This window comes from Telopea speciosissima, chromosome 5 (assembly GCF_018873765.1).
Source record: "Telopea speciosissima isolate NSW1024214 ecotype Mountain lineage chromosome 5, Tspe_v1, whole genome shotgun sequence".
NCBI lineage: Eukaryota > Viridiplantae > Streptophyta > Magnoliopsida > Proteales > Proteaceae > Telopea > Telopea speciosissima.
Window position 1 is genome coordinate 21,431,999 of NC_057920.1, and position 20,430 is coordinate 21,452,428.

The following is a 20,430-nucleotide window of genomic DNA, read 5'->3' on the forward strand; positions in this document are numbered from 1 at the left end:
CGAGGGCAAGTGGAGACCGCAATGAGCTGGTGATAATTTGGAATCGAAACCGACCGTTTAAAATCATACCGTACTAAACCGAAGGAGAATTGATATAGTTTTGGCATTTTAGAAAGACATCTTCCTCTGTTCGGTTCAATATGGTATTGGTTTCTAAGGCAAAATACCGATTACACATGTATATTCCGCAAAAAATCAAAACCCTAAGTCCCAAACATCTAACGTCCTAACTATTCTAATCCAATTCATGAATGTGGGCTGAGATGCGCATCTGTGCTTTTGTTGACTTTTGGGCTGCAACCACATTAAAAAGGCTATGATACTAAGTTAAGGATGAAATTTTGCGGCTACCCGGGTTGCAGAAATCCAAAGAAACGGAATTAAAAGGGTATTTTGAAAAATATTAAAACTTAGGAGGGTTTTGTGAACCCAAAGTAGAAGTGAATCATTCAATTTCTTTGATTGTAAGCCAAAGAAGTAGGAACATTCCTGCAACCTGGCCGGGTGGCGATAAAAAATTTTCTGTAAGATATTGCCTATCAAAGAATCGAATCCAAGCCGAATAATACATTATTGCATTTCTAATAATAAGGAAAACATACAGAAAGATATCGAGCTGGTTCGGATATAGATCCTACTACCACTGCTTGAAACCAAACTGGATCCAAACTGAATACCCGACTCCGTACCCAATTGACACCCTATTAATAGGCATGTTTAATTAGACTTTAATAAGAGAAAGCCGAAAATTAGAAAAAACCAATAAAGATTAAAAAAAAAAAGGATTTTTTACCATTATCATCCCAAAATCTTTTATATTTATTAATATCCTCCTTAAAACTTTGAAACAATTGTTACCCTCTCCTATTGCATACTAATAACTAACTGGCCCTCACCGTTACAAAGACCTGTAACTAAGGGGGTTAGTCATGACAGTCTGCCGTTGTCATGAATTTTTTAAGACCAAAATACCATTTTGGGGTGGTAATTGTAAAAAACTCCCATCCCATCACCGTCTCTTCTTCTCCTCCTCCTTCTTCTTCCTTTTTTGGGAGAATAATAGTAAATATGAAAGATTTTGGAAAGATAATTGTAACAAATCCAAAAAACAAAAAAACCGAGATTGGGAGGATAATGTAAATATGAAAGATTTTGGGATGGTAATTATAAAAACCCCAAAAACAAAAAACCTCCGTTTATTTAGGAATCAGTCGCCTTCTGTTTTTTTTTTGGGTAACAAGGACTCAGGCGCCTTCGATTCCATCGTTCCGACCCTTTTTCTTTTTCTCTCTCCTTGTCTCTCTTTCTAATTATTCAATAATTCAAAACAAATTAATTTATAGACAGAAAGATATATTCTTCCCTTTCATACAACTCCTCCTCTGATCCCTTCGTCCCTTTTGTTTCCTATTTATCTGTTACTCTTCCCCTTTCTAATTCATTACTTCGTCAATTTGTTTGAGTTGGTAGATCGGATATCTCTATCTATCTACGATTTAGGGTTTCAGATTTCTTTGTCTTTTGTCGAATTTGTTTTTTTTGTTTTTTTTTTCCTGAAGTTTGGATTGAGCCTCCCATCGTGGGGAGGGTTAGTATGGGCGGTGGTAGTGATTCAGGCGAGGCAAACAGTGCGAAAGGTGGTACTGGCGTTTCCGTTCACATCCGATGTTCGAACGGTTCAAAGTTCTCTGTGCAGACTAGTCTTGAATCTACCGTCGGAACATTCAAAACTCTTCTTGCACAGAATTGTGATATTCCAGCGGAGCAGCAGCGGTTGATTTACAAGGGGCGGATCCTTAAAGATGACCAAACCCTAGAAAGCTATGGTATTTTTATTTTTCTCATCTCGACTCTGGTTATTTGATATCGTTTTGTCTTGTTTTTCTTCTTAATGTATATTGACTCCTTATATTTTGTTCGATCTTATTGAATCTGGTCTTTTTGGCATCCTAATCTCTATAGAAATATCGATATAATTCTTTATTTATTAAATATTTCAAAACCTTAAGTCAGTTAATGCTCATGCATGATCTCTTTCACTTTCAGCTCCAATGTCCTTATTCTAGATGTTTTCAGAATTGTGTGTGGACCTCTGTACAATGTTAAGTTGTTCCATTGCGACCTAGTGTCGCTGTTTTGATTCAGGAAACAGCCTCTTCGCGAAGGGGGGGTTACGCTGCACACATTATGACCCTCCCCAGATCCTGCAGTGGCAGGAGCCTCTTGCAGTGGGTGCGCCCCTTTTTACTTGTGTTCTTAATTAGGACAGTCACACTGTTATTTCCCTTCCATTGTAACGTAAGGTTGCCAAAGGGAGCTACAGAAAGATGAAAGCAATGAAAAAGTGAAGATGAGATTAAGAAAACATTCTCTATATCACGTGAAGAGAGAGAATACTCCTCCTTACTTTTTTGTTATCAATCTCATTGGGCAATGTGTTCAAACCATTCTCAATGTTATAAGCTTGGTGAGCATGGAGATGATGTTAATCTTTAAATCATTCATTTAATTTATTTACAGTTGGAATGGGGGAAGGTTTATGGGTGTAGGCGTGAAGTCAGGAAGTTGGTTGGTTTCATGGCTTTCCTTCAGTAGATATTTTTCCCCTTTGCTGATTGTGCTGTTGATACTAACTTTTCAAACGGTTATAGTTGGAAAGTAGCAGCTTTGGCCTTTCTGAAATCCAGATTTGTAATGGTATCCCGTGGACTTGACCGTTTAATTTTTTATTTCCTCAATATGGATAATCACTTTACAGTTGGATCTATCATCTGTATATTTCTCCAGTCTCTGGAGTTTGGTGCATTATATGTAATTCCTTCTTCTGTGCAGAGTTATCTAAATGAGAGGTGCATTCAAGCTGCTTATCTAAGTGAGACATCCTGTCAGGGTGCTTATCTTTAGCTGAGGCATGTGTTTGATTGAATTGAAAGCTACATTTTCATAAAAACATAGAAAATGTTGAAATTTTCAGGGATAAACTATAGATCACAATAAAAAATTAAATATGTGAAATTCCATGTGGCGATAGCATGAAAGAAAAACCTAGTACCACTATTACACCATCTGTGTATTTGACTAAATAGGTAATGGTGGCATCCTTTGAAGTTTGACTGAAGAGTACTTCTTGTAGGCTACTTTGGTTGAAAGAATACAGCCAGGAATAAAAGTACTTGTGGGGTGGGGGAGGGAAAGTAGAAAGATGGAAAGAAAGAAACTAGTCAAGGGGAGAAGAAGAAGTAATTAGTTGTGTAGGCCCCCCCCCCCCCTATATATATATAATGAAATAATAATAATAATAACATTTTTATTGTGGACCAGGAGCCTTTTCAGAACTCAGGTGTACACTAGTCAACCTATTATCCTTGGGTTTTGAGCAATGAAACAGAATTTCAAGCCTGATCTCTAGATGGCATTGTGGCCACTCTCACCCGCTGCTTTAATTATAACAAAAAGTCGGACAGATGACCAAAGAAAGAAGATAGAGCCTTGCTGACACATCAGTCCTATAATTCGTTTTTCGATATGATGAGCGGTCTCATTTATGCTATGCCCCGATTTGCAAATCTCATAAACCACAGAATTTAGTGAGCGGCGCCAAATCTTTCTATGGTGTATGGATTGCTTCTTTCGGTTGTATTAAATGCATAGTTATCAAGGCGTCCAGCCTCCTTGGGTGCCTTATCGCCTTGTTGGTGATGCCTTTTAATTTGGACCCTCTCCAATGCCATGGTCGCCTTGCCACCTTGGTAACTATGATTAAATGTTGTTCCAGGAGAGGCTAGCTATTCTCTTATGCATGGGTGTTTCTGCCTTCCTCTGGTTCAGAACTTGCAGTTCTGAGTTGAGTGACTTTGAAACTTCATAAATATAGTAAAATTGGATGTTTTGTTCTTGTATCCCGTCCTTGTCCATACATTTTTCTACTTTGGTGCTGTGGTTGAGCTTCAGAATTTTTCTGACATCACTTTCTGATCCGTTGCTCATATATGAGGATAAGTGGGATACAGTTCTTATTAATGGAGAGACCTGTTTGTGTCCCTACTAGATTTTTAAAAATGGGAAGGACCTTGCAGCCAGCTAGTAACATATTGTGAATCAATCTCCCACAATGTAATCAGTGTTCTTTTCAGGGCTTGGTAGAGGGCTGATTGTTTATTTACAGCCTGTGAGAATTGTCCAATATGTAACTTGTGTTATTATTATTTCTTTTTTGTGGGTGGAGGTTGACTATTGCTTTGTTGTGGCTGCTTTGATGGATCACATCCTTGTTTACCATTTTCTCTTCTTTAAGGGAATATTGTCACTCTCTTAGTTTGTGGGCCATATCCTTATCATAACTTCTTTCGTGCATGAAAGATGTTTGTCCTTATAACTAGAATTGTTTCATACATGTGAATGTGTCTTAGTGCTTTCTAGCCCTGGGTGTGTCTGCATTTTGGAGGGTTTCTGTCTGCCAGACTGACTGTTTGAAACACAATATTATGTCAGTGTCCACGGATCATAGAATGGTTGTATCCTTGTTGAGATGGGTGAAGAAAAGACAATTTATTTTTGGAGACCAGTTTTTGAGATTATCACTTGCCTCTTTAATGCCATAAGAAACCATTATTTTGGGTAGGAAGTCATATCTAGCTTTCCAAACTTAAGATCTATTCCATTTATGGATCTTAATAGGTCTTTATTATGAGACCTTGAGAATGGAGGCTTTACATGACTTAAATTGCCAGAGGGGTAATATCTTTCCAAACCAGTATTTTTTTGTGTGTATAAATAAGTTGGAATGTTAGGTGATGTCTGAGGAGCTAGCCATGGGGTCTAATTTGTGTTTTTCCCTTGGCTGTGTGGTTTTTCGTGGTCTTGGTTTTGGTACTTTAGTTTGTTCTACTGGGTTCTTATTTATTTTAATTTATTTAGTACCAATTATAGGTGTTCTATTTGTTCTATTCTGCCTATCAGAAGCAAATATTTAGTGTCTTGATAGAAATAGTATAGTTTCTATTGTTGATATTTTTACCAGACCCTAACTTTGCCTACAAGTTCTAGTATACTTCATGCCCGACTCTAATATTTTTTCCAAAATCACCTTAACTCATTTTAAATAATACGTGACCCAACTCTGTCAATGAAACCTGAGTTTTTACTTATATGACTGACTTAGAAGTAAGTGGAACTCTATTCAACTAAGTCTTTTCCCAACTAAATATTGTCAACTATGCAGATTCTGTGTAGCCATTCAACTATAATTATGGAAATGAAATAAAATCTAAAGTGGGAGTATGATTAAAATTTATGATAAAATATCCTGCTCCAAGCAAAAAATTACAAAGCATTCTGATACCTCCTGTGTTTTAAATTAAAGAAAATAAAATTCCTGATGCTAAATGCACCAGCTAGTAAAATGGTCCAACCAGCTCTAAAGTCTCAGCATGATGCTGGCTGTAAGATTCAGAGACCCAAATATCTCCCTGAGCCCTACCAAGTTATTGACCGTTGTCAATAAGGCTTGAATGTTGCCCTGGCTTACAAGGGAATTGAAAATTTTGTTGCATCTGATCTTTATGACCTTGTTTCCAGAATTCAGTCATCTATACTTCAGCCATTTTAGCCAGAAATTTCTATCAGAAGCTTAAGACTTCAGCATGTCGGAAAGGTTATGAGGAAAACCCAAGAACGTTGTGGAGTTTATGGTCCGCTTATTTTGCAGTAATAAAGTAGAAATATGTAGACGTCAAGGTCTTGAACATTGACATCGGTTTTGCTAGGAAGCAGTGTCTGGAAGAAATTAAAGGTGGTGAGGTTGGATACTCATGTTCTCTTGTATAATTTGTTTGGGGTCAGTTTGTCTGCCACTTCATCTTCTTGTTGACGTACAACCCAGCTCCATGTTTCTCTGTTAATATCTGGTGACTTGTATTGGTATGCAAGAAAGGCATAAACATGTCTTGAATTTATGGTGTGATGCAGGTGCACTACCTTGGACTGATCCAAACCCGTTTGGGAACCCAGACAGAGATGAACCGGGTCCAGTTTGAGTTTTTGGATCTAGTAGGATTTTGGGAATCTATGTTATTTGGGGAAATAATGTCCTTTTACTTTATTTTATTCTGTTAGCTTTGTAGGATATTTGGTTTCCCAATTCTTCTTTGTTTCCTAGTTAGAGAGTTAGTCTTATTTCTAGGAGTCTTTTATTTATTTTTATCTTTATCTTTATATATGATGTAATTCCCCATCGTCGGAGATAGATTGAATAGAATGGAATAGTTGAGTTGTGGTTTGAGTAGCCTGCGGGCTGTGTGCGAGTTTTCTTCTCCCCCCCCCCCCCCTCTCTTCTTGTACGATTTCTTCCCTCCCTGCAACAATTTCTTCTCAGATTTTCTTCCACGGCCCTCCACCAATTTGGTATCAGAGCCGAAGGATCCATCTCCTTCCCCATCAACCTCTTTCAGTCCCTACTCTGTCAATCTCTCTCATGCCATTCTCCTTCCCTATTTTCTTTTCCCATACTGTTCTGCCGATATAAAATTTAAAAGAAAAAAAGAAAGATATCGTCTCTGTTGCATAACAGAGATATCGAATCGAAACCCTAAACCATCCCCTTCCCGCAGCCACTCCCGCTGAAACCATACCCCAGCCCATCCTTTCGATTCCCAGTTTCCCACCCCACAGCACTTCCATTAAAAAAAAAGATTAAACATTGTTGGAAACAGAGGAGTGGAACGAAAACCCACTCCAACCCTCCCTTTGATTCCAGCAGAAAACCCAACCCCCCTCGATTACACAACCCCTTTCTAGCCGCCCCATTCTTCTTCAATCGAAACCCCCATGGGTTCCACCAGCAACCACAAAAAAAAGAAAGAAGAGTGAGAGCCTGAAGAGAAGCGTACCTGGTTGCTCCTGGATTCTCGCCTCCTGAATTTCCACCGCCAATCTCACTTAAGGGAGATCGACTTCGACTCAAACTCCTCCACTCACTGCTGTTTGTCCGCTGGTCGAAGACTGAGTTTATCACTTCTTCTGCTCTTAATGCGATAAGTTCTTCCTTTCTAAACCCCAATTTCCCTGTATTGCCCAGTTTTAAATCCTTTTTTTTCCTTTTAAGTCATATTCTTATTTTCCAGAATTACCCTTTCCATTCTTTTTTATTCGACTTCGTCCTTTTTTTTATTTCTTTTCCAAGTTTACCCTGCCCCGTGGTTACCATCGAACTTCCTCACCAGTACTTTACACCACACTTCTTTTTCTTTTGTTTAGTTTGTAGTCCAATAAATTACAATTCTTCCATTGTTATCATAAACCCACCACATCATGGAGGTTGATTGATACGATTTGCTCCTTTCGATTAGAGATGGTTTACATAAATTGTAAACAACACCTTGATTTGAATACAAGTTGTCGGGAGCTTGCCGAAAGTAATAACACCTTCTATGATAAGGTGTCAAGCATGATACAATCTTCAGAAGGTGGATCAGATGTAGAAGAAAATGTGGACAACGAAAGCGACTGTTTTACTAAAATACACAGTCCAATCAAGGTTGCAATTGAAGAATTGATCGACGGTCCAATTTCTGTTTTCCCATCGAAGAGACGTTGTTTGCTAATGACCATCAGAAGATCGTGACGATTGAGCATGAGACGTGCTGGATCATCCCCCCCCCCCCCCCATCAAAGGCGATATTTGTGGATGCCGATCGAATTGTGCTGATTCTCTCATTTTACAAAGCTCGTGGGCGAGTTTTTCTCAATATCGGGGGAATTGGTGCAGTTGCACTACCTTGGAACCTAGATGGAGATGAACCGGGTCCAGTTTGAGTTTTTGGATCTAGTAGGATTTTAGGAATCTATGTTATTTGGGGAAAATAATGTCTTTATTACTTTATTTTATTCTGTTAGCTTTGTAGGATATTTGGTTTCCCAATTCTTTGTAGTTTCCTTATTTGAATTAGTTTCCTAGTTAGAGAGTTATCCTTAACTTTAGGAGTCTTTATTTATCTTTACATATGATGTGATGTAATTCCCCATCATTGGAGATAGATTGAATAGAATGGAATAGTTGAGTTGTGGTTTGAGTAGCCTGTGGGCTGTGTGCGAGTTCCCCCCCCGCCCCGGGTGAGTTCTTCCCTCCCTGCAACGATTTCTTCTCGGATTTTCTTCCGCGGCCCTCCACCATGGTGTGTGCGAAAGATATGCTGTTTCAGAATTAATTAGGACCAAATTGAAAATGGAATCCACTGCAATCTGTTTTGTCTTGTCCTATATATTAACAAGAGTCCATGCGTCATGTCACTAACTTGACTAACTTACCTGTAACTGATAAAAGAAATATATTAGCTACTCGAAGAAAATTCTTTTTTGATTTGGGTTCTTAGAAATACAATGCGAAGCAGTGGATGTAGATCCTTAATGGATTTTAGTTATGCTAGGATATCATTCATGGTATTCCTATTGGATTGAATTGTTGTAATATTTTGGTGTTGCTGCTGGTTCTTGATGCAGTTGGTATTGCTATTAGATTGAGGTGTTTTGAGTATTCATGGTATTGATACTGATTTTGGATGCCGGGAAAGCGTTTTTATCCTTCTTATTTCTACAGTTGTTGCCAGTTATCACCTTGGGGTTTGACTTCGTGTTTGTATCCATCCATGTTGTTACAATACCAAATTCTATAAACCAGTAGGTGGCCAAAAGACAAGGAAACAATATAAAATAGAAACCTAGTCTAATTAGGAAAGTATAAAAGCAACTAGACTAGGAAACAAAACAGCTTGACATACAAGCTACCACCCATATAATGTGTACATGACACATATGTACCCCCACGGTACATATGGGTCATTTACCTCTCAACTATAAACTGGTAGCTTAACACACGTTTTCACTACATGCATTTCCATATTTTGGAAAATCTAAGTATTGGATGTCTGGACAGTGAGAAACAAGTTCTATAGGATTAAGCATAAAGATATGGAGGTGCACTATAATTGCTCTTTGAATTGTTTAGAAGTCAGAACTCCTTTGTTGCCCTGTTTTGTGGGATGAACAGATGAAATGCTGGTATCTAATGGCTCTCAAAGTTTTTGTTATAATTTGGGTATTACAAATCGATGCTGAACAAATAATACTGAAGACTTTCTCCTAAGTTGCAACAGGGATTTTTAGAGTTCTTGGTTTGTGAGGTGCCTGTTGGATACTTTCTGGTGTTGAGATTTATGTCATTGGGTAAGCTTAATGAGTATTATACCACTAGGATTTAAAACAGTTAAAGTCTAGTAGGTTAGAAAATATAATACACTCAAAATTAGTTATCTGTTGGAGTGCATTGTTGTGGTTACTTGTAACTGTCTTATGGTCATTGGGCTTGATTGGCGTTTAGGTTAAATAGAGTTATTCTGTAGTTTCTAGAGTTTCTTGAAGTGCCATAGCTATTGAGTGTTGGTATAAGTTGTATATGGTAGGTACTTTCTAGTTTCTGCAGGTGTGACTGTAATGCCAGCTTTGTGCTATTGTTATATGAATTCACTGATCCTCTTTGAAGGTCTATTCTTTCAAATCCCAAGTTGGTTCCTTGATACTTCCTCTCTTGTCTTCTATTTTTTTTTTTCTGTCTACTTCTGTAGCATTTTCTTCAACTTAATAATCAGCTATCTTTTACCATATTTTTTTATCAAAACAATCCTCTTCACACCTGCATGTACCCTAGCCTTGGAGAAAATTTTTTCCGTAGTTTTTAGTTTCTGCAACCCAGGAAAGAAGCCTTGCCAGCCTTTGAAGTTCTTCACCAAAATCATGATTCTGTTGGCCCTCACTTGAAAGTTTTTTCCGTACTTATTATTTTCTGCAACCAAGGAAAGAATCCATTCCAGCCTTTAAGTTCCTTCACCAAAACCATGATTCTGTTAGCCCTCACTTGTTTTATTCATTTACCCTCATTTCCTTTAGACCCTAACCCTATTTTTGGCACCCTTTGTTAATGCAGCCCAGGGTTTAAAAAAAAACGAATCGGGATCCAGTTCGGAATTGGTTTGTATCAGCTCTGGAATTGGTGTTTAGATTGGTAACCCTCGTTTCTGTACAAGGATCGGTCCGATCTGGATCGGCCGGAATTGGGATTTGCCACAACCGATTCCGATCCAGATATGCTGGAATCAGGATCGGCATTGTTCAATTCCAATCCGGATCGGCCTGAATCAACCAATCCAATCCAATTTTCAAATCCCTGATGCAGTCCATAGGTGTCAAGGCGTCGTCTAGATGTCCAGGCGCCTTGGTCCCCTGCTGGGTGTTGCCTTGATTCTTTACCCTCTCCAACGCCTTGGGTCACCTAACCACAGTGACAACTATGATGCAGGCACCAACCCAGATCCCAGAATAGGTTGCTCCATGGGCCAAGATTTGAAATATTTTCCTTGTAAACTAGGGTTGACAAGGCTTGTTACTTATTAGTTTGTTGGTTTCACCAGCTTGCAATGGGGGAAGGAGTGAGTAAAGAAGAGAAGAAAGAGAAGAGACAGAAGAGAGAGGAGGGCTGTTTTGAGACTGAACAGTACCCCGAACAGTAATTTAGAAGAAAAGAGAAGAGAGGGATAGGGGAGAAGAGCTCACATCTCACGCACTTCCACAAATAAAATTCTATTCAACTGTGTAAATTGATTGGGAGGGGGGGGTTACATCCATGTATAAAAAATTCAATAGTGTTTGAGCAAATTTCGAACAAATTCCAATAGAATTTAAAAACCACTAAGTATCCTAATGGACTTAAATACTAACACTGGTTAGAATGTTAGATTAACATTAAGAGACTCAAAAACGTAACTCTCTCTGGCTAATAAGTATCCTAATCTAAATCTAACACTTACGACACTAATCTCGTTTAACCCCCTATGGACCTAAACTTTGGGTCTTATTATTTTGCCATTACAAATAAAACACTAAAAAACTAAAGCTCATATCCATGTACTAGCAAAATAAGACTAATTTTATGCCGGGCCTGCATTACTCGTGCTTCTAGTACTCTATTTTTCTGCAACTAGTGGCAACTCTTTCCTTTATTTTCTCATAGTCAACTATTTTTGTAGTCTTGTGGTTGAATTGATTATAATCTTCTTTTGAAGTCTAATATTGTCATGGGACCCTCATTCTTTATTAAATGTAGTATATCTTGTGACTGTCCTGCATCACCCCTATAATTACTTTTTAGGGGACCACCTCCATTGAGGGTATACTCCATCTGCAACAGCTTGTCCGTTTGCAAGAGTGACTTGCCATCAGTTTGTCATCTATTGGGGGGGGGGGGGGGGAGTCACTTCATTATTGAGTTTTTTTTTATCTCTTTTATGTGAATATATGCGGTAGCTTTAGTTGGACTTGCCGTCTGATGTTTATCATTGAGTCTTGGCTGTTGAGACCCTGCAGTAATAGGGTTGCATCTTTCAGAACTTGCTGCCACAGACAAATTTCGAAGTAGAGGTTTTTGAACTATTGGGTGGCCAACAAAGTGACCTTTCTTTATTTTATTTTTTTGGGGTCTTCCTACTGGAGTGTTTAAGGGAGTTAGTTTTTGTTGCTTTTTGTGTGTCGTCCCAAGAGATCCTCTCCTCTCTCTCTCTCTTGGTGGGTGTGTTCAGCGAACCTCCCAAACGTTCTTTCTGTGACCAAGCTTTCTTTTGTAGCTTCTGGCTTCTCTCCAACCCCTTAAAATATTTTTCTTGTACACTGCCAATCACCAGAAAGGGGGAAAAATGCTTGAATTTATGAGTTGTCTTGTTTTTATTGGATATTGTGAATGGGACAAGCTAATCGTTTTCTGGTTTCTAATTTTTCTCCCTTTTTGGTAGGTTTGCAGGGAGATCACACAGTTCACCTGGTTCGTGGATTTGCACCACCTTCATCAACCAGTACCACTGGGACAGCCAATGTAGGAGGAGGTCCAAACACCACTCCTGTTGTTGGTTCCAATGAGGGTGCAGGCGTTGGTGGTGGTCTTGGAGCGTCTCTTTTTCCTGGACTTGGTGTCAATGGGCTGGGTGGCAGTGGGGTATCTGGTTTATTTGGAACTGGGCTTCCTGAATTTGAACAAGTGCAGCAACAACTGACTCAGAATCCAAACATGATGAGAGAAATAATGAACATGCCTGTTATTCAGAACCTAATGAATAATCCTGATCTAATGCGCAATTTGATTATGAGCAATCCTCAAATGCGTGAAATTATTGATCGGAATCCTGACCTTGCCCACATCCTAAATGATCCAAGCACTCTTCGACAGACATTGGAAGCTGCAAGAAACCCTGAACTCATGAGGGAGATGATGCGGAACACTGACAGAGCAATGAGCAACATTGAATCTTCTCCTGAAGGATTCAACATGCTTAGGCGCATGTATGAAACTGTTCAGGAACCATTTCTGAATGCAACTACCATGGCTGGAAACACTGGAAATGATTTGGGTTCAAACCCATTTGCGGCCCTTTTGGCGGACCAAGGTGGTGGCCAGGCCAGAGACCCGTCAACCAACTCTACAACCACTGGTTCTGAAAGAACAACTGGTTCTCCTGCACCAAATATAAACCCACTTCCCAATCCGTGGAACCCTGGTGGTAAGTGTATGTTCTTTCCTACGTGTCTCTTGCTGGATCATTCGGCAGCCACTGCACTAACAAGTTATTTGTTGGAAGGGAAGGAAATATAGAAAAGTAATGCTGGTGCAGGTAATCCTAGAAAAGAGAACCAAGGTCTCTATGTGAGGGGAATTCCTGATGCTAAGGAATTTCTGGGTGTCAACATTTCAGCTAATGCATCCATAATATCATAAAGTTCGATCCCATTTAGTATTTGCAGACATACATGATACAACTGAATAAATCCCTCTTGCTTATGTTCAGGCAAATTAACCCGATGTAACATTTCTTAAGATTGTTCTCTGTATATTTCAATGATTATTAAAGCAGATAATCTTATTGAGCTCTTGTTTGTGGTGTACTTGAACCTTCCACCTGAGTTGGAACCTAAATTTGAAAAAAAAAAAAATTATCTCTAGTTGCAGTTGCTCTCAAAGCTAACCTCATTTGTCACTTAAATGCTAATCTTGCAGGAGGAAGTGCGCAGACGAACACTACTACTATGTCAAATCCTGCTGGGGATGGAAGGGCACCTGGACTTGGTGGATTAGCTGGGCTTGGTCTTCCAGAGATGGAACGTATGTTTGGTGGCATGCAGGATTCCTCTCAAATGAATCAATTCGTACAAAATCCTGCTGTTTCACAGATAATGCAAAGCCTTCTCTCTAACCCCCAGTACATGAACCAGGTAGTTGTTAAACTATGTTGTATTCTTTATGATGAGGTAAAAGAGGTAGTTCTATTGCTTTGATAAAGTTGTTTGTTATTTTCTAACCCTATTGCTCAACTATTATTAGATTCTTGGTGTCAATCCGCAACTGCGCAGCATGCTTGATTCCAATACTCAATTACGAGAAATGATGCAAAACCCAGAATTTCTTCGTCAGTTGACTTCTCCTGAGACAATGCAGGTAGCATCACTCAAGAGAACGATATGAAACTTCTCTCTTTCTCTCTGTGTATGTGTGTGTGTGTGTGTGTGTGCATTCATGGTGTCCTTGGTTTAAATGTATGTGTTGAACTTTTAGTTTACAAGTTGACAAGGCCTTCATTGGGTTAGATAGATCCAGTTTGAACTTGGTGGTAGTCTCAGCATAAGCTTTTGCAGCTGGGGTTCTTGAGTTGCGGACATCCTGTAGTGATACATGTAATTTTTTTTTCCTGCAGCAAGTTTTGTCTTTGCAGCAATCACTTCTGTCCCAACTTGGTCGTCAACAATCTGCACAGTAAGTTCTAACAAATCTTTTGCTCTTAACTCCCCCCACCCCTTTTTTATAATGGACAACACATCACGAATCAGCATGGTATTCTTGTTTATCTTTAATTTATTTTAGTCAAGAAGCTGCATTCTTTATCATTGGCAGAAAATTATAATTGATGCAGAACTTACCTTACTTAGCAATCATAAGAATTAGGTGCATTCTCAAATTGTGAGGAAAAACTAACGTTGACAGAAAGGCAGCCCCAATGGGGGTATTTTTCTTAGCTAATATTTAGGTCTTCCTGCACACAAGTGAAGGGGTCATGACCCAGTTTATCAGGGAATTACTCTCAGTATATTTCCCTAGACAATATTTTGACCAGTCAGATTTGGTCTTCAACATTTCTATGTAATTTTGGCTGTGTTTTACTTGTTCATCCATATAATTGGCTGCAGATACCAGTTTCATATTATTATTGTTAATAATAATAATATTATTATTATTATTCAAATAAATATTTTGCACTGTTTTACTTGTGGGACTGTCTAAATGACACCTATATAGGTGTATTTAGATCTTGACCCCTTTTAATTGCTCCTTGTTTTATTCCTAAGAGTTCTTTAAGTTAGGGGTAGAAAAAGGTTTTCAAAAATAATTCGAAAGTGACTTGTCATTATGTCATTATAAAAAAAGGAAAATGGTTTCTGTGGAGAAGCGTGGTGCCTGCATCCAGACACGAGGGCGGGCAAAATGACCACCCCCTGCTCCCATGAAATGCAAAATGATGGCCATATTGATGCTTCCACAAGCTCCCATTGGCCCCCGTGCACACAGGGACCACTCTCCCCCCCAGGAAACACTTCCCGTATAAAAATATATCATTAGCACATTTTTCGAGTCCACGTGAAATAACAGTATTTACCATTATTGGGAAATATATGTGTTATACTACAAAATTATTCGACACTTTAAAGGGTGTCAATAAGAAAATTCCTTTACTCATTGTATGGTTCTTTTGCAGGGAGCCTGGTCATACCAGTGGAGGCACAGGTATGTTGAAAAAGTTCCTCATCTAGCTGTGTGTGTGTGTATATATTGGGGAAAGCCTTGCTCTCTTAGATTGTTCAATATTTTCCCGATATGTTGTAATTCTCAATTTGGCTGATAATGTCATATGCATGCATCAATAGAGACTGTCCATCCATTGATCTACATTTACGTGATAGAAAAACCCCCTGCGAGGGAGCATAGGAACACTGGTGGTTCAGAGAACCCTTCCCCCATTTATTTATTAGGAATGGTTATCAAATTTTTTGTTTCTGTTCCTTTGTGGTCTCTCGGTGGGGTGTCTAAAAGATCTCACAATTACAGGAACACCAAACAACATGGGATTGGAGTTGTTAATGAACATGTTCGGTGGGCTTGGTGCAGGCAGTTTGAGCACTCCCAACACATCTAATGGTATCTGTCCTGTCAATTTTCTTTTCATAAATTTATGTAGGTTAAAGTTTTTCCTGTAATTTCAATTTCATGTGATTGACCCTTGCGGCTAATTTTTTTTTGGTTTCGATAGTGCCACCAGAACAACTTTATGCTACTCAACTGTCACAGCTCCAAGAAATGGGTTTCTTCGACACTCAAGAGAATATCCGTGCATTAAGTGCCACTGCAGGGAACGTTCATGCTGCAGTGGAGCGACTCCTGGGGAACCCGGGTCAGTAATTTGTTATGTTTATTGTTTGATATGTAGTCTGCGTTTACTCATGTGAACCTGTAGGATTAGCCAGTTTGGATCAGTGTCTTCTAAAGACAGCGGAAAGTGCGGGCTCATCCCTATTCCATTTTGGCCGTGAATAAAAGTATAATGTTAAAAGAGTCGTAAACAAGATGTAGGCTATGAATTATTGAACTATTTGCCCCTCTGCCCCTCCCTTTTAAGAGAGAAATCGGAAGACCTGTGATCTTTTGTACATACACACTTTTAAGGTTGGTTTTGTGAATTGTTTGTCAAATTTCTTTTCTACTTTTCTGTTGTTTGGATCAATATTATTTTTCATCTTCTTTGCTCTTGAGAAATATTGTAGATCGTTTGTGTGGAATGTTTTCCCCTGCCTTGACGTTTGGGTGCCCTCTTATTGCGCAAATGCACGCTTTATCAGTAGAACCTCTAGCCATACTTAAATCTCTTACTTTTCATATCAAGGAACAACAAAACTTATGTGGTATTATAAATCATCTTCATCAAGCTACACTTTGAGCTGCTCTTCATGTTGCTAAGAATACAAATGGGTATTCAACGGAGTTATATAATATTTTGGGCAAGAAATTGCTGTTTGGTTGTGTAGTTCTTGCACCAACATGGGGTTGATGAGAATTTGTGCAGTGCAGGGTTATCAACATGGATGAGATTTTTTATTTTAGGAGGGTTGGATGGTAATTCTGTATGCACATGTGTCTAGGTGTAGAAGTCACGTGACCGAACAACATTCTTTTCCCTAATATTTTAGTAACAGGATTTTCTGTCAATCGGTATGTTTTGGTTCGGTGCAAGAGAGAGGAGAAACCAAAATCATATTTTATCGAGAACTTGGTTTGGTTTTGGTATGGTTTTTATTTTGTTTCATAAACGATTTCATATTCGGTCTGATTCAGTTTTGGAAAGATTTTTATACAGTTTTATAAACCATATCTGATATTATAATATATGATATACGTCATTGGATCATAAAGACCTCCAACACCATGATCCATTATATGTTATTACAAATAAAGAGAGTAATTATAAAGCTAGGTGAGCGGCGCATCTTGCTTACCCTTGTGCTTTTCGGAATATGAAATATTTCAGGCTTTTTCTGTTTTAGGAGCTATAATTATCAACGTATGATTAGTTTCAAAAAGTGAAGGTACTAGATGCAAAGAAATTATGAACATATTTAATTATATCTTGCTTAAGCATATCCCAAAATTAGTGATAAAAAAAAAACAGAAAGCCCATCATGTTAGAAAATAATCCTCTCTAATTCTCTAAAGGTGTGGTGTGCGGCAGTGTTGGGTGGACATGTTGATGTCGACACTTAACAGCTTGGATATCCAATGGTCCGAGTTCATTGACTACTGTTTTGCTCGTACCGTTGGATGTCCGAGCTGTCAGGTGTCGACATCTCCACCTACCATTGTTGCATTGCACATTTTAGGAATTGGAGAGGATTAAAAATCCCATCACGGCTTAGGGTTTTATAAGCCTCGACACCCAAAACTGCTTCTTTTATTTCATACTCGAAAGTTAAACTGGTCAAAAAGTTATTTTCATCAACTGAGATAACAAGAAAAAAAGAAAGGTCGTACTGTGCACATCGTGCGGTGTAGCAACAGCCATGTGTGCACAGTGGGGCCAGCAATGCTCCAGTTACAGCAGCGGATAAAGGTCTGTCGTACCCAGTGCATAAGGCTCCTGCGTTTAGCAAGATCTGGGGAGGGTCAAATGTACGTGGCCTTACCCTCGTTTCTAAAGTTATTTTCATCATCTGAGATAACAGGATCAAATAAAAGATGGGTCTGAGGGATTGGTAGTAGTATAAATAATCCTAAGTGGTCTGCAAATACCTAGCTTTAGATTGAACATCAAATATTTTAGTGCCATTATTATTATCTCCTTCAAATATATGTTATTCTAGATGTCTGAAAAATTGGAACAGAGATTTATTTGGTAAGTTACAGCAATTTTGCTTACAAACCTGATTTAGTGTAGATTTGTATAAATATCAATAAGACAATTTTGCTTACATACCTGATTGAGTGAAGGCAAAGAATCCCATTGATTTTTATACAAATCTTCAAACCCTGTATATTTAAGCCAAGCTGCTTGAAAATGAAAATGTTTTTATATGAGATACTAGTAGGATTCATGTTTAAACCCATTTATTGATTGAATGGACAGTAGAAGTGGGATTAGGCTTTGCTTGCTCAAAAATAATTGTGTTCCTGGCTAACCATACAAAGTAAAAGGTGATTGCAGCCACTAACAAAATAACATGCTTGAGAAAAAGGTTGGAACATAGTTGAGAACTGAATTTATTAGAACCCATCTACCAATTTGAGAAAGTAAGGATTGATAGCCTCCTCAGAAATAGGAGGTACTCGAATAGATAGCCTCCTTAAAAATAGGATTGATCCCAAAATTACATTGAATCATATCCCTAACCTAATTCCCAAATGGACACGCTTACCAAACACCACACCACTTTTCTTAAATTAATCTACCGCACTGACAGTTCTTGGATAGTATTAAGAATAACATGCAAATTCGAAATATCATTCTTATTGGCTCTACAAAATATGAAGGTATCATCGGCAAACAATAAATGAGTAATCTCTAGACAATACCTACCAATCTTAACACCTTTAAAAACATATCTAATTCTCATAAATATTTGTATACACCTAATTTTTTTCATCCTGGAGGACCCTCGAGCCAATAATAAATTGAGTCTGATACAGCTCTCAAAGATCATATGGTGGAAATGTTTGGTTTGTCCATGGTGTAATTTGGGTCACATAACCTTTTAAAAACTGACTAAAACTTCAAGGATGAGTGCGTTTCATCATTTTGAGCTCGAATAGAGAACTTTGGTGCAAAGACGACGTCGTTTGCCCATTAATTTATGAGAATTATTGTTTGTAGGTCTCCCTGTTTGGGTACAATTCTAAATGTGTTCCCAACCAAATGTGTGTTTAATCTCCACATCATTGGATAGTGCTCCGATAGACCTTTCCAACGATAAATGGTTCATCCAAATCGAATCATTGAATTAGGAGATATCATCATCTGAAGTTTTACCAAAAAAGATTCCATTTTAAAGGCTCCCAGAGTGCCAAGTGTAAGGCATACTTGCGGACCACAATGCACGTTTTTGTAGCCCCGCAAATACGTGCTTTGTAGTGCCACAAGTGAATTTTTTTGCGGTGGTGGTTTTGCAGAACCGTAAAACCCTTATATGCAATGCCACATGGTCCAAAAAAGTTCTATATATGGGTTCCCTATTAAAAAAAAAAACAGAGTTCAAAAGGAGAATTCAAACAATTGAGACAGCTGATGTAACGATCGAGCCCCTCTCTTGTCATGATATTGTCCACTTTGGCTCATGGGCCTCACAGCTTTAAAACGCGTCATACCAAGTAGAGGAGGGTAGTCTTTATCAATAGCTTAGGATTTTCCTCCCTAGCCGATGTGGGACAAAGTTTGCACCCACTCACCGATCTCCCAAACCCCCGACACTATGCTGTCTTCTTGGGGCGTTACATTCTCCCCCGTTATGGGCACAGTGTCCCCGCTATGGCCCCACCACTGGTGTCAGGAATTTTCTTTGATACCACTGTAATGACCCAACCCCTCTCTTCGCAGGATATTGTCCGCTTTGGCCCAAACGCGTCATACCAAGTAGAGGTCGAAGGCTACTCTTTATCAATAGCATAAGATCTCCCTCCCTAGCTGATGTGGGATTAAGTTTGCACTCCCTCACCGATCTTCCAAATCCCCTGGTACTAAGTCTTTTTTTGGTGGGGACACCTCAATGATCTCCCAGGTGGGTCGGTACTATATCGTCTTCTTGGAACGTTACAGGTGATAGTAGAAAATTCCAAAAAATAGGAAAGTTAACCCTTAGAGTCGGGATTCCACTAAGATCAACAAGAGCATTGAACTCTATCAAACCAAGTCTAATAGACCTCTTTGTCCAATATAGGTAATTCTTTATAAACTATATCCTTATTTTTAATTATTTAGTTTAATAATTAAATAGTTTAAATAATCAGTATATTGAATTAATTAACTATTTATTTAGATTAATTACTTAACTAAATAATTATTCATTTTAGTTAATTAGTTAGTTAAATTTTTTTAGTTAATTTAATTTAGTTTAAATTAAGGTTTTCAACAGAGAACTGTTGGCTGATGAGGTCCAGCCCATCATTTGGATCTTGGGCATATTGACCTTCATGGAGGTGGGGGTCAATGGACCCAACATCTGAACTGGTTTCTTCTTTTTCTTCTTCAGTATCGAGGGCAGCCAGCTGGGCCTCGATCTCAGCTTGTTTGGCTTTTAGCTTGAGGCGTCTACTGTTACTGGATTTGTCCGATCCTTCAGTGAGGGCCGCTTGAGGTTTGGCTTTTGTGAGGGATTGAGTAAGGGCCTCAGGGGTGCACCTTCTCAGATCACACTTGTCCCACCACTTGACTCTGAAGTTTCTTTGTAGAAAAGGGGTAGAGCAATCGGGGCCTTCGGATTGTCCAATTGCATACTCCCAATATACGATCCAAGCCAGACGGCAATGGATGAAGAACCTCAGGAGATCTGGTTGTTCAGGAATTTGCTCGGTGTGCTGGCAATAAATGCTTAAAGCATCGAACACTTGATCTGGCAAAATGTCACTAATTGGCCCAAAGGCGGCCCACCAACGAGGGAACCAATTTGGAATTGGGCTGGAGAACTTGAAGTCGAAACAAAAGAACCAGGAATGTTGGTTCTTGCTATTTTGAAACAGGAAAGCATGGTGCCAAGCATCCATGTAGTCAAAATAGTGGTATTCCTGGGGCTGGTAGTTTTGAGAGAACC

At 38.8% G+C, this 20,430-nt stretch overlaps 1 protein-coding gene across 1 annotated transcript; it reads left to right on the forward strand.

The window, feature by feature from the left end:
* Nucleotides 1-1,351: 1,351 nt before the first annotated feature.
* On the forward strand, nucleotides 1,352-15,863 carry LOC122661538 (ubiquitin domain-containing protein DSK2a-like). The gene is made up of 8 exons (XM_043856963.1): nucleotides 1,352-1,826; nucleotides 11,835-12,596; nucleotides 13,091-13,305; nucleotides 13,415-13,528; nucleotides 13,785-13,843; nucleotides 14,841-14,869; nucleotides 15,191-15,280; nucleotides 15,393-15,863. Exons 1-8 carry the CDS (start codon nucleotides 1,595-1,597, stop codon nucleotides 15,539-15,541), a joined length of 1,650 nt encoding a protein of 549 aa, XP_043712898.1. The 5' UTR covers nucleotides 1,352-1,594; the 3' UTR covers nucleotides 15,542-15,863.
* Nucleotides 15,864-20,430: the final 4,567 nt, after the last annotated feature.

Coding starts and splice junctions, on each gene's coding strand:
- LOC122661538 (XM_043856963.1), top strand. CDS start 1,595: ATGGGCGGTGGTAGTGATTCAGGCGAGGCAAACAGTGCGAAAGGTGGT. Junction 1,827..11,834: donor CCAAACCCTAGAAAGCTATG/GTATTTTTATTT, acceptor CCTTTTTGGTAG/GTTTGCAGGGAGATCACACA. Junction 13,844..14,840: donor GGTCGTCAACAATCTGCACA/GTAAGTTCTAAC, acceptor GTTCTTTTGCAG/GGAGCCTGGTCATACCAGTG.